Genomic DNA, 22628 nt, shown 5'->3' with positions numbered 1-22628 from the left:
GGCAGCAGAAACACTTTGTTATAAATGGGGCCATGACATAAATACTAGAAATATTTCCAAGATTCCTGTGGCGCGGCGCACCCGAAAGGTTAGCGCCGAACGTTACGGAGCAAGCAGTAGCCAGTTCGAGTCTTATCGCTACTGGCGGTTTTTTTTTTTTTTTTACAAATTGATTTTTTTTAACCTTTTGTAATGTATTTCTGGTGCTTCGTTATTTTTAGTTTTTACTTTTTACCCTAGGCCCTTTTTTCGCCGGGCGACGAGCGCAATATATCGACGCTCTCCTTAGTATGAGCGGCAAGTATGCCCCTTTTGTTTACGACGCCTGCAAATAGCACGTTGAAGGTCTTGTTGACGCAGTATATGTTGGTCAGATGTGCCATGATTTAGTGAACATTTGAATGATAATGCGTTTTTCCTTCGGTACTTAGCATATTGTAACGGGTATTGAGCCAAACGTCCAGGCAACGCCCTGAGCCTAGAAGACTGCCGAAGTCCGAGAGCGGTCCGAGCAGCGGTCTGCGCCAACACCACCTAGAAGACTTAAGGCCCCCGCGCCGCCTCCTCGCCCAAGCGCCTACGTCACCACACTCAGATCGCCGCTCGGACGGACGGCGACAACCTCTCCGAACGTCCGCGTGGCGAGGGTAGGGGGTGAGGGGGCAACATGGACAAGCCGGACAAGAACAGTTATGAATGGCTCGCAATGGCTTCAGCGGTGACTTTTACTACAACCAAAACAAGTCATTTTTTTAGTTTTTAGTATAATTAGAGCCCAAATAATACCAAAGGCCGCAGTATTGAGCTATTCGGTTTTCATTCGACAGCTATATTCTTAAAGAATGGCACACAGCATCGTTTGGCGTAGTTAGGCAGCCACATTTTCATGCGCCTCTAGCGGATTTTGTTTCACTTGTGCTGGCCACAGTGATCGGAGCTGCTTGCAGTCGTTTGTATCGGATGCCGCCTGTCCGTACAACAGGCATGATTGTGCGTCGTTTTTACGTCTGCAAGCTGCATATTTTCGATTTTGTGCTGTGGTTGTGCTCGTAAACAAATTGCTAGAATGCCGGGCTGCTGTTGCGCTCCCAATTGCAAGTCCAACTATGCTGGAGAGTCGCGTGTGCGCGTGCACGTGTTTCCTTGTGACCCTGTGCGGCGAGCGGCATGGACAAGAGCGGTTCCCCGGAAGGATTTTACTCCTACGAAAAACACAGTGGTAAGCTATGGCTTATGAGTCGATTCGCGGCTTTTTTATTAAAGCAATGTGCGTTTTTCCGGCTAAATGTATTCAGCAGCAGCCGAATCGGGTTGCTTGCGTTGTCGGAGCCTGAAACGTGCTCATTCTTTTTGTAGTATCGAAAGCCGAACCGAGCCGTTTATCTTTCTGGTAGTATAAAACATATTTGTACAGAATGTCTTTTTTTTTCATTTCAGCTTTGCGAGAAACATTTTGTGGCAAGCGATTACGTCAAAACATCTAAGTACACAGATGTGAAGACGGGAAACGTTATTGAAGTGCCGCTGAAAGTCTCCAGGCTGAAGCCGGATGCGGTACCAAGTGTGTTCCCGAATTGTCCCCAGTACCTTTCACGGCAACATGCGTGCACTCGGGAGGCTCCGGAGGATAAAAGAAAACGTGTTGAGGACGAATCACTCCGCATTGCCATGGAAAAATCTCTAGAAGAAAAACATCAAGAAGACAAGCATAACGAAGTAACAAGCTTTTCTGAATTTCTTCATGCTCTGCCAAGCTTTAACACCTCGCCGTTTTGGTCTGTGATCACAATGGAGTCCAAAGTTCTATTCCTGGATTTGACTGTTGATCAGGGCGCCTCTGTACGTTCATCAGTGGTAGTTTGTGACAACATGTGTGTAGAAGTGTATTACGGGGAAACACGCATCATGGACCTTCATGGTGTCAGTGTGCCTGCAGTGTTGCAGGACTTAAGACAACTGAGTGACATCCTTCAACATGTTGAGTCTCTGCGTAGTGCTCATTCTCCCTACAATGACCTGCGGGCTCGCCATCTGCTTGAAACTGTGGAGGAGCTGTTAGAAGAGTTAATATGCAATCATCAGCCCCACTTACACGAATGGCACCTCGAAGTCGTGAAGTTTATAAAATCCCAAGTAGACCTAATCCTCAACAACGCTGCACGCTACTCGTCGGACCTTCTCGTATTTGCAAGCCTCCTTTACACCATTTCACCGCATGCATACAAATTCCTCAGAAGTTCACTGAAGGTAAAGTTGCCTCATCCAGAGACAATAAGACGTCTCTGCTCTGCTCAGCAAGTAAGCCCGGCCATAGAACAGCAAGGCTCCTGTTTCCTGTCATATGCTAAGAAAGTTGCTACCACATTGAAAGAGCATGAAAAGACAGTAACTTTAATGATGGATGAAATCCACATTCAGTCATACTTTGATTTTAAAGCTGGGTCAGTTGCCGGTGCAGCAGTCAACACTGCAAGCCCGGCAAAAACAGCGTTTGTCTTTATGATTCAGAGTCTGCTTTCAAATAACAAAGATGTTGTGCATATATTGCCAGTGGCTACAATCGATGCAAAATGTTTGCATGATTTTCTGCGAATGCTAGTCATGAAGCTTGAAGATACAGGATTTAAAGTAATTGCCATCATCTCTGACAATAATTCCATCAACAGAAAGACAATGTCATTGTTTTCAGACCCTCCGAGACTAAAGATAGTTTATCAGCATCCAGCTGACAAATCACGACCTTTGTTTTTTGTCATAGACCCTGTCCACGTGTTGAAATGTGTCAGAAATAACTGGTTAAATCAACGCAATGCAGGAAGGTGCATGTACTTCCCAGATCCAAAAAGTACAGACCCCAAACCCAAAATCTTGGCAGCATCATTTAACACTTTATGTGAGCTGCATGAATCCGAACAAAATGAGCTTTTGAAGATTGCTCCGACATTGTCATTGAAGGCACTGAATCCTTCAAACATGGAGAGGCAAAATGTAAAGTTAGCACTGAGAATATTCAATTTATCAACTGTGGCAGCACTTAATAATAGCAACATTCAGCATGCTGACGGTACTGCTCAGTATATCAGCATGGTGCTAACGTGGTGGAATGTTGTTAACGTTAAAACTCCCCGAAAGGGCCAGCGGCTTTTAGATGACTTGCAAAAACCCATAACCTCGACATCTTGTCCCCAGTTAGAGTTTCTGGGGAAAATGATGCAGTAGCTCGACTACTGGGAAAGTTTGAGGCACGATGCAGGACATTTAACAAAAGAAACTCACTCAGCTTTATGTCACACAACTCATGCGCTCCATGAGGTCGCTATCTACTGCCTTGAAGAACTTGGTATGCAGTATGTTTTGCTAGGCAAATTTCAAACAGATTCCCTTGAGGATCGCTTTGGTCGGTACCGTCAGTTGTCTGGTGCCAACTATCATGTGTCGATTAGGCAGATTTACGAGTCTGAGACAAAGTTGCGGCTACAGAAAGTGCTCGAGTTACCAGACATTGATGTGGTGTGCGATGTTCCTGTCATTAGCTCCAACTCATTGCTGAGCCAGTTTGATGTCGCAGTTTGGGACAGCGATATTGAGAAGAAAGTGGCAAGGCTACCAGCTGTGACATATGTTGCCGGTTACTGTGCTCATGCAGCTGTAAAGAAACTGTTGTGCCAGTCATGTAAAGAAAATCTGATAATGGATGATACAGAGATAGACATTGCTAGAAATGTCCTTATTTCCAGCATGACAAGAGGTGGCCTGAAGTTCCCACGCGAACTTGTTGTGAATGCTGTCCTTACCACAGAAATAGTGCTGGACAAGCTTAGGAGTCCACGCTTTGCAAAACAGTTCTTTGCACTTCCTAAGCAGAAAGAAGTGCTAGTGGCCCTTGTGCATGGCATCATCAATGATAATGATGACCTGGATGTTTGTGTGAATGGCCATACTCCTCAACAAGTCATACATTACATTTTGAGTGCAGCAGCAAACACCCTTTTGAACAACTTGTGCAAAGCAGCAAATAACAAGTTAGCAAGCGACAAGTTGTCTGCCACAAAGGCAAAGCGAAAACTTGCAACTGTTAAAAGTTGAGGTGTCATTTGTGCAGTTTTGCTTCCACAGTATTGTTTGTAAAAAGAAAATAACTTTTTCTTTCATCAATGTCAAATAAAATGTCCTTCATCCTACCTTCATTCTCAAGAAGGCTTCTGATGTTGTAATCTCTGTCTGTTCCGTGTCACGGAAACTCGTGCACGCCTGAATTTCTTTACTTGAAGCAGTCCTGTGTGCCAAAGCAGTAAAGTGTATTTGCAGAAAATTTACTCTACCAACTTTTTTTCCTGACACTGACATGCATCGCATTTATGTGCACTTTTACGAAGAATGTGTTCTTGTACAAAGAAGAGACTGTCAAGCATTGTATTTTTATTTATTTTCGACGAATTGTATAATAAATGATCCTGTATTGCTGCTGAGCAAAACTGAGTTTGTGTATTTTATGAGTTGATTTATTCCACTTTGAACTATTGACATTTTACTTTCATGTAATGCCAATTTCTTGCCATTTTTGTAACTTGCCTGATAGGGCTTTTGAAAGTAAAAAAAAAGCCCCGAAGTGTTAAATATATGTAATATAATCATGGCGGTAGCTTGCAACGTGAATAGCTTATTACTAGATCAAATAGAGTTTATGCACCACAGTGATGACAAAATTTTACATCAGTCGCTTCCAATCAGTCAGAAAACGGTTCTTATATGTGTAAGCATGCAAACCGACTCCTTAAGGCACGAAGCTACAAACTGGGGTGAGAATTCCCGGCCAAGCTTCGTAAATAACTGTAGACGCAGTATATTAGTTCCTATTGGTAACACGAGCGAGCGAATCTAATTTATTTCACGCCAACATGCAGCTTATAGGGAGAGAGCGAGTGTGGTGAAGTCCACTTCCAGGACGATCTGACTTGCGTGACGTCACGCCGCCGTGCGGGGGCCTTCAGTCTTCTAGGTGGTGTTGTCTGCGCGCGGTTCCAGGCAACCAACTTCGTCGTCTACGCCAACTAGCAACCACTTCATCGTCTACGTCAACTAGCCACTGATTGTCTCCGCTTCGTCGTCGACTATAGTTTGTATCACTGCCCCCCTCCTCTGTAGCGTCGACTCGATGCGACGCGGTGCTACTAGGAAGAAGTCAGCGAAAGGGTGCACTAAAGTGTCACAAGGACCCAGCGGCGTTGACGAAAAGTTCAGTCATGTACGATCATGATAGGGCTTCAGCCGAACCACGTGCACGACTTCAGGGCGCTGTGGCCTTCGGGATGGAGCTGAAGCTACGGGAACAACGGCGTAGGTGATTTCACTGATACGGAGAACAATCTCGTAAGGGCCGAAGTATCGGCGCAGTAATTTTTCAGATAGGCCACGATGACGAACAGGTGTCCAAACCCAGACGAGGTCGCCCGGCTCGTAAGTGACGATTCTTCGGCTGAAGTTATACCGAGCAGCGTCATTCGCCTGTTGTCGGTGGATTCTGAGGCGTGCTGGTTGCCGCGCTTCCTCAGCACGCTGAACAAAGATGTCGGCGCCAAGTTCGGCGTCAGAGCCGCAAGAAGGACTAACTGGCATCATGGCATCCAACGGCGTGCTCACTTGGCGACCGAAGACAAGTTGGAACGGGGTCAGTCGCGTCGTCTCTTGAGTGGCGGTATTGTACGCGAAAGCTATATAGGGCAAAATCGCATCCCAGGTGCGATGTTCTGCGTCCACATACATAGAAATCATGTCGGTGAGGGTGCGATTGAGGCGCTCCACCAGCCCGTTGGTCTGAGGGTGATACGCCGTCGCACGTCGATGGCTAGTGTGAGTCAGAGTCATGACCAACCGGATTAGGCGAGCCGTAAAAGCTGTTCCACGGTCAGTGATTACCACGGCGGGGGCGCCATGACGTAGGACAATGTTACGAACGAAAAATTGAGCAACTTCGGCTGCAGTACCTTTAACACGGGATGCGGTCTCTGCGTACCGTGTTAGGTAGTCTGTCGCGACGACTACCAAACGGTTGCCAGACGAGGACTTCGGAAAAGGACCGAGAAGATCCATGCCCACTTGATGGAACGGGGTCTTCGGCGGAGCAATAGGCTGAAGAAATCCAGCGAGTTTCAATGGCGGAGACTTTCGACGTTGGCAGTCACGACATGAGCGTACATACGCCCGCACCGATGGGAGTAACCTGGGCCAATAATACTTTTGACGAATTCGTGCAAGTGTACGGCTCACCCCCAGGTGGCCGGCGGTGGGTTCATCATGACAGGCACTCAATATATCTCGGCGCAACTCAGAGGGCACAACAAGGAGAAACGTCTCTTCACTGTTAGCGAAATTTCGCTTGTAGAGCACGTTACCACGCAGAGTGAACGTTTGAAGCCCACGATGAAAAACACGGGGAATACGGGCGTCGACGCCCTGCAGATAGTCGACGAGTGACGCTAACTCTGGGTCCATTCTCTGCAGCTGCGCCATTTGGGTTAGTACTAATAGCCCCCAGAAAGGGAAAATCATCGGCCGTTTCTTCTGGACATATGGCGATGGGCGAGCGCGACAGACAGTCAGCATCCTGATGCTTCCGTCCTGATTTGTATACGACTGTTTTCGCCATACTCTTGTAATCTAAGGCTCCATCTAGCCAATCGTCCTCAGGGGTCTCCGAGGCTCGCGAGCCAGCATAATGAATGGTGGTCGCTTATAAAGCGGAAAGGTCGGCCGTAGAAATATGGCCGGAACTTGGTGAGGGCCCATATTACCGCCAGACATTCTTTCTCAGTTGTTGAATAGCTGGTTTCGGAGCGGGTAAGTGTTCGGCTCGCGTAAGCGACGACCCGTTCTGCACCGTCTTGCCACTGAATTAGTACTGCACCAACCCCAACGTTGCTGGCATCAGTGTGAACGTCAGTTGCGGCGTTTTCGTCAAAATGGCCTAGTATCGGAGGATTCTGTAGGCGGCTGCGAAGCTCAAGGAAAGCGGCCTCTTGTTCACTTCCCCACAGGAACGGCGTGTCATCTCGAGTCAGTGTGGTTAGCGGTTCTGCGATGTGCGAAAAATCTCATACAAAGCGTCTGTAATAGGAGCACGAACCTAAGAACCGTCGAACCGCTTTCTTGTCAGTAGGGTGGGGAAAACCAGAAACGGCAGCTGTCTTTTCAGGGTCCGGGCGAACACCTTTTGCGCTGACCACGTGACCAAGGAAGCGAAGTTCCTCAAAGTCGAAGTGACATTTCTCCGGTTTGATTGTCAGACTGGCGTCTCGGAGAGCTTTTAACACAAGGCGTAACCTTTCTAGGTGTTGGTCGAAGGTGGTCGAAAATATGACGACATCGTCCAGGTAAACCAAACACGACTGCCACTTCAAACCGGACAGAACGGTGTCCATCATGAGTTGGAACGTGGCCGGTGCCGAACATAGGCCGAACGGTTCAGTTCAGTTCAGTTCACTTTATTTTCCTTTCAAGTGAAAGTGGAAGACGAGGCAAAAGGTGTGTAACCTGACAAGGCCTCGTCTCCCATGTGCAGCTCGCAACAGGCAACACGTTACGACGCATACAAAGGGAAATGTCCTGATTAACAATACAGCAAATTAAAAAAACAAAAAATAGATATACAAGTTACATAGGAACACACAATGCAGTTTACAGTATAACACCACCTTGGAGCGAAACAAACACATAAGAGAATATGCGACAGCGCGAAGATGAGAACAAAAATGCAATAAAAATATGGATCTGTATTTGACTGGAAATATCATGACGACATAGACTGTAAGGAAAAAAAAAATCAAGAAAAACGAAAACTGATCATTTGGATTCAGATGGGTGCAGCTATATTCAATAAATATATTCCGTGGTCTTTAGGAATGCTTTATATGCTGATTTGAAGGAATTAAATGGTAACGTAAGATCAATCCTGTGTTCATGAAGGTTTAGTAATTTTACTGCTTGATATTCAATATCCTGTTTGCCATAATTGGTTCTGGCTTTTTTTGTTTTATGTACAAGGGTTCGAAAGCTATAATGCGGAGATATATCTGTGTACCTTGTGTACAGCTTTCTTTTATGGATGATTTGCATCAGTTTAAAGTAATATACCTTGTTGGCTGGTAATAAATCATATTTTAGGAAGAGTGGCTGGGTTGGCAAGTCACTTATTTTACATTTGTAGTTTTCAAATAGACGTAGAATGCGCTTCTGCAGTACAAGCAGCCTATCGTAATTTCCTTTCGTCGTGGTACCCCAGACTAATATTGCATAAAGTAGACGCGAGTAAAATAATGTGTAATACAAAGTTTTTTTAAGCCAGAGAGGGATAAGAGGAGCTAAACGGCTAATACAACCTACGGCACGGGAAAGATCGGTTAGAAGGTGATTAATATGCGGAGTCCAGGATAAATCTTCGTTAAACCAGACACCTAAAAATTTTTGTGTAGACACCTGATCAATATATTCCATTCTGTATTTAAGTGTAATGTTTTCTTTAGAAACTTTGTTAACTGGTTTGAATAGTATAAACTTTGTTTTGTGCGTGTTCAGCTGTAAACTATTGTTCTCGAGCCAGATAGACAGCTGGGATAGGTAAAGATTGGCTTCCTTTTCGATCCCCTGCACATTTTTGCCCGTGAAAAATATACTAGTGTCATCAGCAAAGATGGTTATTTCAGGTGTGTGTTTAACCTCAGTTATATCATTTATATACAACAAAAATAGTGTGGGACCTAGTATGGAACCTTGGGGTACTCCAAGTTTTATTTCTAGATTTTCCGAGCGCTCTCCATTGAGATTTACGAATTGGTGTCTGTCTGATAAATAGCTTTTAATAAGGTCTGATGCAACGCCTCGTATTCCATACCTGTGGAGCTTATAAAGCAAAGTTTCATGGTTAACTGAATCGAAGGCCTTTCTTAAATCAAGAAAGATTCCCAGAGTGTACATTCTTGTTTCAATATTTTTTATAATTAATGATTTTACTTTAAGCAGGGCCTCTTCGGGCGTCTTGTTCTTTTGAAACCCGAACTGAAAGGGTGAGATTATCTTGTGTTTCTGGATGAACCCAGTCAAACGATTATTTATAGCCTTTTCGTATACCTTTGAAAATACCGGTAAGACTGAAATTGGTCTGTAATTTGTGAACTCATTTCGCGTTCCTCCTTTGTGTATAGGTACCACTTTAGCTATTTTAAGCTGATCTGGAAATATGCCAGTTGAAATAGATACATTTATTAAATGTGACAATACAGGGCTAATTTCAGACGAAACATACTTCACGGTCGAGGCTTGTATGTCATCATAACCACTTGCCGCATTTGGCTTTAACTGCTGTATTAGCTTTTCAGTTTCCGCTGGCGTAACAGCACTTAGTACTATAGACTTAATTTGTGAACATACATTGCTTCTGTTGTCGGCTGGGTGTTGGGGGCACATTGCTGTATTGATAAAGTACTTATTCATTTCATCTGCTAACTGTTTGCCGCTGTATACATTGCTGTTTAAAAACATTTGTTGCAATGGGGGGGAATTTAGGTTTTTGCCGACGAGGGCGTTTACCTGTTTCCATATTTTTGCAGGATTACTTTTTATTTTCGAAAACATTTCTTCATAATATTTTAACTTCGATTTCTTTATATCAGCGTTTAATTTGTTTCGAAATTTCTTGTACTCCGCAAATAGGTTTACGTCTTTAGTAGCAAGAAATCTGTGGAACATTTTATTCTTAGCTGTTATTCGTTTAAATAATGCGTTATCTATCCATGGTTTCTTTATTTTCTTTTTGCGCTTTTTTGCTCTTTGTAGAGGAAACGCAGAGTCATAGCAATTCATGAATATATTTAAGAACGCTTCGTATGCTTTATTTGCGGTAGCACCTTAAACTCATACAAGCCATCGGGTGTCACGAAAGCCGTCTTCTCCCGGTCTCTCTCATCCACTTCTATTTGCCAGTACCCACTTTTTAGGTCTAGCGACGAGAAGTATCGTGCATCTCGCAGTCGATCGAGTGCGTCGTCTATGCGGGGAAGTGGGTAAACGTCCTTTTTAGGGACGAGATTAAGTTTTCTGTAATCGACACAGAACCGCAGAGTATTGTCCTTCTTTCTGACGAGAACAACCGGCGAAGCCCACGGGCTTGTAGACGGCTGAATGACATCGTCGGAAAGCATTTCGGTGACCTGTCTCTGAATCGCTGCTCGTTCCGTTGGAGAAACGCGGTATGGGCGTTGGCATACGGGGCGCGTGGTCTCGTCTGTTATACGGTGCTTGGCGCAAAATCTGCAAAGTCTGCAAAATCTGCCAAGACAGCTGAAAGAAGATCCTTCTGAGCCGGCGATAACTCGGTGTTTATTTCGACAGGTGGCAGAACGTGACGAGGTCCAGTGTCGTCTTGAAGGGCTTCTTCCACGGTGCACAAATGTGGACACTCCGCGACGCCTTGGAGGAAGGAGATTACCGTGCCTTTGACGAGGTGCTGAAATTCGTTCGAAAAGTTGGTGAGCAGAACGGTAGTGCAGCCATCCCGTAGGTGGACGAGGCCTCGGGCAACAATGAGACCGCTCTCAAGCAGCAGCGGGATATGACCCTCCGCCATGCCCTCAAAGTCATGAAATAGGTCACTCTGCACTCGCATTACGACACTGCACCGTGGTGGCACCGTGAGATCATCCTCCACAATACGCAGAGCATGGCTACAGGGATCGCGGGTGTCTAAGCGTGTCACTGCCCGTTTGGTCGAGAATGTGACTCGTGCCTCGTGTAGGTCGATGACAGCACCGTTTGCCTGCAGAAAGTCGAGCCCCAGAATCAAATCTCTCGAACATTCACGCAAGACAACGAATTCCCCAACGTAGACGAAACCGCGGATGCCAATTTGGGCTGTGCACCTTCCGGCCGGGCTAATGAGGTGACCTCCAGCCGTGCGAATGCTAGGGCCCTACCATGGCGTCACAACTTTGCTCAATTCTAGGGCGAGGGCGTGGCTCATCACTGAATAGTCTGCACCGGTGTCAAGTAACGCGATCGTGTTAGTTCCGTCAAGTGTCACGCACAAATCAGAAGTAGCCCGTCGGATGCTGTCGCTACCCTGCCCCTGTGAGAAATCAGCGTATCGGTGTATCGGCGGTGGAGGATCTTCAATTTTTCCGACAGCAGCGGCCCTGCCTCCGGAGACCGCTGGAATTAGTTTTCCCGGTGTGGACTTTGAGAATGCCGCTCAGTATTGCTGGGGTCTCTGCGAGAGCTTGGGGAACGGTACCGCAGCGGAGATGACGATCCTGAGTCATAGCGCCTGTATCTCCCAGGCCTCTGACTGGCCGACAGATGAGCTTCCATTTCGAGCGGCCATTCGCCGTTCCGTGGACAGGGCGCATCGGGTGCGAAGCCGCGAAGTCCCACTCGGCGATACGGGCATGCACGGTAAAGGTGGCCGGCCTCCCCGCAGTGGTAGCAGATTGGCCTGCGGTCCCGCGTACGCCACACGTCCGACTTGCGAGGGCGTGTAACAGGCACCACAGCTTGAGCCGATACGTCATACGGACTGATGTGACTAACCACCGGTGTCGGGTCAATAGGACCACAGGCAGCTGCTTGACGTGCAACGAACGCGTACGTTCGTTTGTCGTCGACCCGTGGAGGCATGGTAGCGACAGGATCGTAGGCAACTGCCTGAGGAACAACGGATGTGTGCGTGGCCATTTCATCGCCGCGCTGCAGTACGTTGGTGACCGGGAATTCACGAGCAGCCTGGCGTACTTCATCTCTGACGACTTCGGTCAGTGAGGTCACTGGCGCACTCTGAGACAGAAGGAAACGTTGGAGTTCCTCTCGAACAACCGACCGAATGAGGTCACGTAAGGCGTCCGCACCGCCTCCATGGCACGACGAAAAAACATCTGGGGCCAGGCTGCTGACATCTCGGTTGTACTGCCGGGCCCGTTGTTGGAGCGTCGTTTCCATGGTCGTTGCTTCCGCGAGGAATTCAGCAACGGTACGCGGTGGACTGCGAACGAGGCCCGCAAACAGCTCCTGCTTAACTACACGCATGAGGTGGCGAAGCTTCGTCTCCTCTTTCATATTGGGGTCTGCGCGCTGGAAAAGACGGGTCATGTCTTCACAGAACATGCGTACACTTCATTTGGCCGCTGGTTTCTGGACTGAAGTGCAGCTTCAGCTTTCTCGCGGCGATCGGCGTTGGGGAAGGTGGTCAGAAGTTCATGGCAAAATGCTTGCCAGGTGGTAAGGGCGCCCTCGTGGTTTTCGAACCACGTACGCGCAGACTCTTCTAGGGCGAAGTAAACATTATTGAGCTTTCGCTCGTCACTCCAGCCGTTGTACCGAGCCAATCGCTCGAAGGTAGCCAGCCAATCCTCAGCGTCTTCAAAGACGTCGCCGTGAAAAGATGGTGGTGTTCGAGGCGGGTGCAAAGGATCGGAGCTGAGAGCCTGGGATCAGTGGCCATGTCGAGGTGGCTCGAGAGTTGCGGCTGCGTGATCCTCGTAGGGGTGGAAAGGGGCCCAACTTCAGGCGACTGTCCGCGGAGGCGGCGACTGAGTCGCTGGTGGACCAGAGTCAGATCCGTCGTGAAGCGTGTAAACGTGGGAAAACGTACCCAGCACCTCCACCAGACTGTAACGGGTATTGAGCCAAACGTCCAGGCAACGCTCTGAGCCTAGAAGACTGTCAAAGTCCGAGAGCGGTCCGAGCAGCGGTCTGAGCGCGGTTCCAGGCAACCAACTTCGTCGTCTACGCCAACTAGCAACCACTTCATCGTCTACATCAACTAGCCACTGATTGTCTCCGCTTCGTCGTCGACTATAGTTTGTATCAATGTATGCTTTTCGTGGCGTACGTAGCTGCAGTCAAGCGGTCAGGTCGCAGTCGAAGCGGCAACGGCGGCGATATGTTGGCGCAGAAGTGTGAACGAAGGAGCGTGTCGGCGGTAGCGGATTTCGCTCGCTCGTGCCTCCGAATGCTCAAATGGGAACCATCAAGGCGCATCTGCTGCTCCAAGCTCGGAATTCAGGCGCTGCAGGTTCAAACAAACTATCCGAGTGCGCCCGAAATGCCTGAGCCGAAACATAACCAAAACTAAAGTGGGCGCCTGTGGCGCCTCCAAGTATATTTTTGTATTTGTCTTGCAACGTTTACGTTGTCTTTTCGCCGTCGTTTACGTACGATAAAAGCGTGTTATCATGTTTGAGAAAAAACGTACTACCGCATTCAAACATGCAACGTAATTCGCATTTGTCAGCCTCCCGGATCCCTAGCGCGTCACGTGATTTGTAGTTGCGAGCCTCGGCCGTTTGGCTGTGGTGGCGATACCTGTATTTCTGTTATTCTTCTTTACTACCTTATAACAGCTCTGTTTTCAGTAAGAGTGGTCTTTTTGTAATCAGGAACCGGCATTCTATCGATGCAAACCCACTTCCTTTCTCTCTTCAGTATCCCTTTAATGCCATGGGGCATTTAGTTGACGTTGTTAAGACGTCATGTGCCGACTCGCAGGTTGCAAAAAACGTAAGTTGCGGCCGGACCAAGTGCGCTGCATTTGTAAAGAATGTGCTTGGGGGCGAGAGTCGCGAAGCGCTTTGTGAGCTTTTGCGCAAACAGAAGTTCTCCCTCCTGGTGGACGAATCCACTGACAAGGGAACAGTCAAGCATCTCTCACTCGTCGCCTGAGTAATGAACATCGATGGCGGCATAATGGATGCATTTTTGGACTTAGTACCAGTCAGTGATGCGACTGCCAGCGCTCTCTACTCTAGTGTTAAGGCAGTGTTTACTGCTGTGGAAATTCCGTATGAGAAAAATTTGATTGGTTTTGCGGCCGACGGAGCAAACGTGATGATGGGTGCACATCATTCCGTCGCATCACTTCTGCAAGCAGAGATTCCAGGACTCTTCATTATGAAGTGTGTTTGCCATCCATTCCATCTGTGCGCCTCGTATGCGTGTAAAACTCTTCCACGGGGAGTTGAGGACCTGGCACGCGATGTTTTCCACTACTTTTTGTCGCCGAAGCAGACATCTGCCTACCAAAATCTTCCACGGGGAGTTGAGGACCTGGCACGCGATGTTTTCCACTACTTTTTGTCGCCGAAGCAGACATCTGCCTACCAAGATTTTCAGAAGCTCGCAGAGGTGAAGCCACACAAGCTGTTGCACCCAAGCCTGACAAGATGGCTGTCTCTCCAAGTTGTTGTAACACGCCTGCTTGAGCAGATGCCAGCCCTGATTTTGTTTTTCAAAAAAGCAGCAGCTGAGGACCGCCTGCTTGCGGCAGAAGCCATTTTAGAAAAATTGAGCGACCCGTCAACAAAGCTCTACCTCGAGTTTCTTTAGTATGTGCTGCCTTTCTTCACTGACCTAAATAAAGAAATGCAGTCAGAAGGAACCCGAATTCACTTGCTGCATGAAAAGGTTTCAGCCATGCTGAAATGTATTCTGGAATGCTACATCAAGCGAGACTACTTGGAGGCCACACCATTGTCTGACGTGCGCTACAAAGACCCAGCCAAGTTCCTGTTGTTGGACGAAGTATACCTAGGAGCAAAACCAACTGCCGCACTAGCCGGCAACACGCACGGCTTAAACAGCAACCAAGTTCACAACTTTAGGCTGCGGTGTTTAGATTTCTTTATTGAACCAGCTCATCAGATATACCTGTGGTTCCCACTAAAAAGTGAACAGATGAAACGTCTCAGAGTCCTCAACCCGAAACTTGTCATGGGCAAGACAGTTGCATCAATCGCGTCGCTTGCGATCTCCTTTCCCCTTATCGCGAAAGAAAGGGAAGTAAACGAACTGGACAGGGAATGGCGACTTCTCCGCAACATGGAACTGAGTGACCACACTGACATGACTGCGAGTCAGTTCTGGCACAACGTATCGCAAATGAGAAAAGGAGACGGATCACAAGAGTACCCCCTGCTGTTCAATTTCATGAAAAAACCTTTTGTGCCTACCACACTCGAGCGCTGCTGTCGAATGTGTTTTCGCAAGTAAACCTTTTGAAAACGAAGCAACGAAACAGGTTGTCAACGGACGCGTTGTGTGGTTTGCTGCATGCGAAAAGAACCTTGATGAACAGCTCCTGTTACAGCTTCAAGATCACTCCTTCTCATTTGAAGATGAACAAAGATATGTACGACGATTAAGACTTGAGGACTGTGTGCGTGTCTTAATTCTGTATTTGTGTGCCATATCTCTATAGAATTAAGAATTAAGCTATGTCTGTACGCGAGTATCGACACTGAATGCATGTTTGATGTACATAGTTTCATTTTTGTCGTGCAAATTTTATGTTATCGAAGGAGTGCTTCTGCACAGGGTTTTGCAAAAAAAAAAAAAATAAGTGCAAATTATTTTTGTCCACGCATATAGAATTCCAGACCACTTTCTTTCAGCGTGCTATTAAAACAAAAAACATGTCCTCAGTTGTATGGTATCATTTTTTTATTTTGTAATTACCAACCCTATGTCTGTATCATTGCTGTGTAACTTGCAAGTATACATTTTTGCAGATATCAGTTTCTCGTCACATGTCATCTAAGTCGCGCCAACTACTATTCGACGATGTTTGATTGCGACTATCAGTAATAAAGGACTGCACGGTAAGTTACGTCATTTTACCATTTATGAGTATTCTGTATGAAGCGAGGAGGGGGCTTTCACAAAGTCAGGTGTTTTCGTCTTTCTGTCTGCTTCTCAAAACAACCCTAGTCTACATAAAGTACTTCGATGTGTTGACGGAGCTTAACAGACAATGCAATCACTTTCAACTTAGAATCAACTGCACCTATTTGTCAATGAGCTGCGTGGCTTCTTTGCGCGTAAACATAAGTCGTTTCGGTAAAGCGAGAGTTGTCTACTTGAACTTCGCTTGCGATTGAGGGCAACGTTGACCGAGGGGGAATCGGCCACCGATGTTGCTCCTCCAGTGACCAGACATACGTCATGCGATATGTTAATGATGATGATGTCACAATCATGTGCTTTGCAACGGGTGGACGTCGGTTTACATAAGTCCGACCAAAACAAAAAAGTTTGACAAAATAAAAAGAAAACACAATGCTCAGCACCTCCCCAACAGTTGTACCCTCGCTCGTACGTCTCTGTAAAAACTGGCGCCATCTGTGGACTGTCTCCAAAAAACATTTAGAAAAAAAAAGTTAAAATTGCGGCTAATACGCTTTTATTCATCCCTATCACAAACTGACAAAAGAGTAAACTGCGCGGCCACTTCGTTAGAGGTGAAATGCTGCATTAACAACAAAATAATTGTAATCTAGGGATTTTTGGGCGGTCAATTTAGGGATAAAACGCCGACCTGAGTTGGCATCACTGCGTCACTTCACAAGTTGTTTTGATCTGTCCCTCGCACGTGTAGCCGTGCAGCACTTTGATGGACGACGGACGTGTACCACCCCACAGCCTTCGGTAGCGAAGCGTCAGCCGGCGCTCCAACCAAAAACGACGTGGAATGAAGTGGAGACATGGGAACTAATACGGCTATGGGAAGATAATTTGGACTTATTGAGGGGCAAAAAGCACACTACCAAAGTGTATGATGCTAACGCCGCGAAACCTTCAAAACAGTATTTGTTGTTTTTAACAGCCACCAGCACACGGCCTTATCACTCTGATTCTGGATCGCGTAGCAGTTCCGTATTCTTTGTTAATGCTCGATGTAGCGAGTCACACCTTTATCAGTTTTCGTTGTAGCGCAAGGTGCACCGAGATCTATCCCGAAGATTCCGGCCACTCCTGTGTCTTTCTACTATGTTCCAGCCTGTGCTGGTAGCTATTTGCGACATTATCTAGATTGTTCTGAGCAGCCTTTAAATTGAGTGTTGACGAGTGTGACGGGCATTCTTTGTTCGACGATCGACCAGCACGTTTGTTGCTATCGCCGCCGCCGAGTTGCTTAGTTCTTTTGCGGACGCAAGTCAGCCCAATAAAGAGTTAATTTCAGTACCATCAAGCCTGTGTCTTCCCTAGCAAAAAATACCAATAGGGAGCGTTATTGGTTCTATAAGAATCGGTGTTGGTTCTGTAGGTATTCTATGTGTTGTATCTGCATTTCTATGGGACTTATGCAGAAACTCATAAATCTTATAGACTGGTACACATTTGTCCTATAAGCAATATGGTTTCATAGGTTTATCTGTGGGTTGTATAAGAAAAGTATCAGACCAGTGCAGAAGCCCATACATCTTATAGGCTGATACATGCTTGTCTTATAGACCACTACATATTGGTTCATGTGTCTGATACATCAGTGTGCCTTTGTTTATGGGTCTTACATGCAGGATCAGTCAGTTGGAGATTTTAGGTCTTTTTCATTGTTTCCTTTTCCATCTCGGACACATCCCCAAAACTCACGCATTCATCCCGTTTATTGAGTGTTGCCGTAACGTACAATATTAGCCGTAATAACAATTGAGAACGCCGCGACACAAAATATTCTCACTTAATTCTGCGCGAGGTCTCAACAAACTACGTACGGTTGGAGCCGCAAGATGCGCGACGCTGTTGATACTGGATCACTAAATGGCGGTGAAATGGATTGAGGCGCGCGTCCAAGCAACTGCAACCACGGTGTTAGTGCAACCGCCGCCGAAGCGAGAGGAGTCGACATCGAGCACGCGACGAGTACGGCTCGAGCTGCCGCCGCGGTAGCGCGATGCCGGCGGTGCTTCGCAGCGGAGAGGTAGGTTTCCTTTCTCCCACTCTTACTCCCGCGCAAGCGTTCCCGTGCTGGCCTCTCTCATCCTCCTTTCACCTCTTCTCTGGGCGCGCATGCGCAGCTCCGTAGAGGCATTGGCGCTGGCCAGGGTTGCCAGGTTGGGCTATAAATAGCCAAATTGGGCTACTTTATGTTGTGGTTGGCGGGAAATATTGTTGGTTGGCTATTTGGCTATCTTTGGGCTATTGTGCATTTTCGCTTGAAAGGTCCAAACCATTTCAAAAGCCTTTTCTCCAGAAAGGTTTAGCAGTGGGCCGCGATGCTGTGTGTACAGTAATAGCAACCAGCGCACTTTTCTTTCCTAGAAGATACTGCCAGTGTACATTCTAGGCCCACACTTTGGTCTCACAAGCTGTTTGCAGCACTGCGAAAGGCAGCTAGGGTAACCTTGTCCAACCCGGATCATGTGCACAATAGGTAATTTGCTTCTGTGCATCTCTCGCCCTGCGAATTGGTGTTGGTCCCACAAGCTGTTTGCAGCACTGCGAAAGGCAGAGGTAACCTTGTCCAACCCAGATCATGTGCACAATAGGTAATTTGCTTCTGTGCATCTCTCGCCCTGCGAATTGGTGGGGGTAATAGTAGGAGCACAAATTATCTATTATAGTGCGCCGAGCACAATTGCCTATTCTAATGCACGAGATCCTAAATGGGCCAGGGCTTCCCTGCCTCACAGTGCTGCAAAATTCTTGTGAGACGAAGTATATATTTCGACTGTCAGAAAGACGGGCCTTCGCAGCCTGTGGTTCGATGAATGTTCGGCATAGGGGATTAGGGTACAGATGAGTGAATGGGGGACTTCGCACATGACGGGGTTGGTAGTGAGGTGTGCCTGGACAAAAGCTCGAAGCTCTTTTCCTTCCCTTTCCTGCTTCCCGGCGTTGCCGATGGTGTTAAAGTGGTCTATTGAATGGACAATTTGCAGAACTCAGCTTCTCTGTAAGGCTTGTTTTCCAACAGAAATTTCTCGTTCCAAGATGCGCCACTCATTATTCGAAGAAACGAGCAGACGGAAGTCTAGCTCCTTTCTAAGTAAACCCTTCAAGATCACTAGGGGAAAGGGGGTCGGATGGGAAAATTGTTTGAATACCCTTTCTATGTGAAATAAAGAATGAGGATTGTCCAGCAGCCAATTGGTTCTCGAGCATGACTGAATACCATTCGTCGCACTTCCGCCCTGCGAAACGTTCGCGACTTATTGTGAGTGCCCCCTTAAGAGGTGCCTGCTTCTTTTCATTTCACCAAAGACTGGGAGTGAACGAGACTTTTCGATTAGAAAAGAATTCCGCAAGTTGTGCATTCGGTTCGTTCGCTGAAACCGTCAACATACCCCCCATTCAAACACACGAAAAGCAAGTACTGGTGACAATTCAAGGCAGTCCTGTCCATCTTACATTCGGCCATCTATCACCCCCGCAGTTTTAATTTCCCCTGCACCACTGGCAACCACTGATTCCGCAGCAAGAACTTTGAGCACAGCGGTGGAGGTTTAACAGTCCGCATATAGTGAAACGTGCTTCTCGACGCCACTATGGGCAAATGGGCGAAGTACGCGCGGACGTACAGAAAAGAATGGGAAAAAGATCCTGCATTCAAAGGTACGTTGAACATCTTTAATGTTTTAGTGCTTGTTTGTACCAGTCCAAAAATTATGTTCCGCTTTTCGGAGTGCATTCCATGTGACCATGCCAGTCTCGATCATTAGCGCGTGACAAATTTTTCTTTTTGATTACAGATTGGCTTACGCGCTCACCCTCAGGGGATATGGCCTTTTGCACAGCCTGCAAAACAGAGCTACGTGCACACGTGCAAGATCTGAAGGCACATAGAAAAACCGAAAAGCATGCTAGAAGCATGCAGTCGTCGACTGCACCCGAACAAAGGCAAATGGATAGATTTGTCACCTCGCAGCCAAGGGCCGCCAGCAACAGACATGAAGCGAAGATTGCGGAGCTGCGTTTGGCGGCGTATGTCGCCGTACATGGTTCGCTTGCTACCGCTGACCACCTGACGCCGCTCATCAGCGACTGTTTCAGAGATTCGACCACTGCGTCGTCGCTATCCATGGGAAGAACCAAGTGTACGGCGTTAGTGAACAAGGTACTTGGACCAACCTTCAAACAGATGCTTTTGGATGAGCTGAAGGGAAGAAAATTTTCGTTGATCCTGGACGAAAGCACAGACGTGTCTTCGGCAAAAGAGCTTGCCATTGTGGCAAGGTTCTACTCGAGCGAGAGCAGCGCAATTGTAACTGCGTTCCTTGGACTAGTTCCAGTTCTGGACGCATCATCTGGAGGACTTTTCTGTGAGTTGAAAAACTTCCTCGACAAGTCTAATCTCTCTGTCAGTGACTGTGTGGGTATAGGAACTGATGGAGCCAGTGTGATGTGCGGGCAGCACAATAGTCTGTACACAAGAATGAGGGAAGTTAACCCAAACATCGTGTTGGTAAAATGCGCATGTCACTCCCTTCACCTTGCTTGTAACGAGGCAGTGGATGTACTACCCACACAGATTGACTACCTTGTTCGGGAAACCTTTAACTGGTTTTCCCACTCTCCAAAGCGTCAAGAGTTTTATAAAAGCATTTATGCTGCGATTAACTCTGGATCAACCCCCAAAAAGTTGGTTGGTGTGTGTGCGACGCGTTGGCTTAGCATTGCTGGTGCTCTCCGTGCAATTCTTGACCAGTGGCTGGAACTGAAGGCGCACTTCGATGTCGCAAAAACAGCTGAGCGTTGTTACTTAGCTAAAATGTTGAGTGAGATGTACAATGATGACCAGAACTTTTTGTATGTGCAGTTCTTGAGCCCCATTGTTAACGAATTTGACAAACTCAACAAAGTATTTCAGAGTGAGGACCCTGATCCATCAAAACTTTTCGAAGACTTAAGCTCGTTTGTGAAGTGTTTGCTTAGGCGGATCGTACTTCCCGATCATGCATCTCCCGATTCAGCTTGGGAAAGCCATTTGATGCATGTTCGAGCCTGTCAGCTGGGAAGCGTCTTTCGCGACTCCTTAGAGAAGTCTTCCCTCGGCGACGACAAGAAAATCGCCATTCTTGAGCGTTGCCGAAACTTTTTGGTCGCTTGCATCAAAAGCACATTAAAGCGCCTTCCAACAAATTTTAAGGTATTAAGTGAACTTCACCTCTTGCACTGCAACAATATTGCCAAGTTTTCTTTTGATGCATTCTACAAGGCCTTTGCAAAATTCATAGATCCATCAGTTGTTTCTGCAATGGAATCCGAATACTGCCTTTTGCAATGTAAGCTTAGTGAACTCCGAGACGACTCCGTGACAGTATTTTGGAAAAACGTTCTGCGTTCCAAAAACAGTGCTGGAGTCAGCCTATTTCCGTTGCTGTCGGAGCTAGCCATTTCTCTACTCACGCTGCCTGTATCCAATGCTGCTGTGGAACGAGTGTTTAGCCATGTCACTCTAACAAAAACCGACTTGCGGAACAGAATGTCTTTGGAAACCTTGGAAAATATTTTGCATGTGAAATTTGCACTGCTGAAAAATGGTAAATGCTGCAAAGACTTTGTGCCGTCAGATATTTTTTTGGAGCGCTTCAATACCGCCGCAATGTACAGTGAGTGATGTTTGGATACTCTTTTTTACATTCATTTGGAAGTGAATTCAAAACTTCACAGCAGACATGTTAATAAATGTTTGAAATAAACTGTGTACTGTAACTATGAAGTTTTCTGTTTTGGCTATTTGGGCTATTTTTATGGTTCGACGTTTGGCTATTTTTGGGCTACATCGAGCAAAAAATTTGGCGGGTCACGCTGTGAGTACCTGGCAACCCTGGCGCTGGCGCGATCGCTGATCGGGCTGGCGGCAGTTCGGTCGGTGCCCTGTGTTTATAAGTTTTCGCCGTTTTTCGGGGTGCTTCTCGAGGATATCAACGTTCCAGCGCACGTTCAGCTTTTGATTAGGTGTGTGTGCATCACTTGCAACTTCGGGCTGACGTTTATACTTTGTCAGTGTACGATGTGGCTTTGCGTTGCAGAATGCCGTTGCCTGCACGCCAACAAAGGAATTTGAATCGCGCGGTGTGATATAACGCAGCGCCGAGTTTGAAAGTTGTCGGCACGATTTCTTGAAAGTATTGATGGAACTTTTTAGCGTTAATCTGTTTTTGAACGTTGTGCGCACTGTGCTCAAGTGGCAGAACTTGTGGTGAGGCACAAGATGGAATGTTGGTTCAGCAGTATCTGCCTCCGCATGAATACGCGCGCAATCGCGGTTGCCGGTATATATGTGCGCCGATTTTTTGAAGTCGTGGTGGTGTCGCGCTCTTGAAATCGCTTATTTTTCAAGCTGTACCGCAATTTTTTATTTCTTTCAGGTGCCTTTGTATTGGAGAGACTACATCATTGGGCCGAAGTCCGCAATCTTGGAATCGAGGGCTACCTGGATGCAGTCAATGTTTGGATTATGTGCCAGTATGCGTAGCCGCTTTCATTGTGGAATAAAATGTGTATACATGCACCTGCTGCGTAACTCATCCCCTTCAGGTGTCCGGAGAGGTAAACACACGCAGGTACTCGATGAGACCAATATTCCATAGGGCCTACAAAACCAGTAGGAAGCCTACTGGTTTTGTAGGTCTATCAGATTATTGACAGCTATCGGTGTACTAGCATTACAGACCTATCTGTTTTACCAGATGCCATAGGACCGATAAAACCATAACCTATACGACCAGTAAACAATTGACCTATAAAACCAATACTCCAGCAGACCTGTAAAACCAATAGGCTAGGATACCCATACGACCATTACTCTGGCAGACCGATAAAACCAATATCAATAATCTGATAGGCTATTAGTTTTCTATTGGACT

At 46.9% G+C, this 22628-nt stretch overlaps 1 protein-coding gene across 1 annotated transcript; it reads left to right on the top strand.

Moving 5' to 3' along the window:
• Positions 1-263: 263 nt before the first annotated feature.
• On the top strand, positions 264-4697 carry LOC146192302 (uncharacterized). Its single transcript, XM_084602424.1, has 2 exons — positions 264-1219; positions 1438-4697. Exons 1-2 carry the CDS (start codon positions 1067-1069, stop codon positions 3217-3219), a joined length of 1935 nt encoding a protein of 644 aa, XP_084458550.1. The 5' UTR covers positions 264-1066; the 3' UTR covers positions 3220-4697.
• The last annotated feature ends 17931 nt before the right edge of the window (positions 4698-22628 follow it).

This window comes from Amblyomma maculatum, chromosome 4 (genome assembly GCF_055883805.1).
Source record: "Amblyomma maculatum isolate TAMU_Amacu chromosome 4, ASM5588380v1, whole genome shotgun sequence".
NCBI classification, from domain to species: Eukaryota; Metazoa; Arthropoda; class Arachnida; order Ixodida; family Ixodidae; genus Amblyomma; species Amblyomma maculatum.
This window is presented reverse-complemented; position numbering and strand designations above follow the sequence as displayed.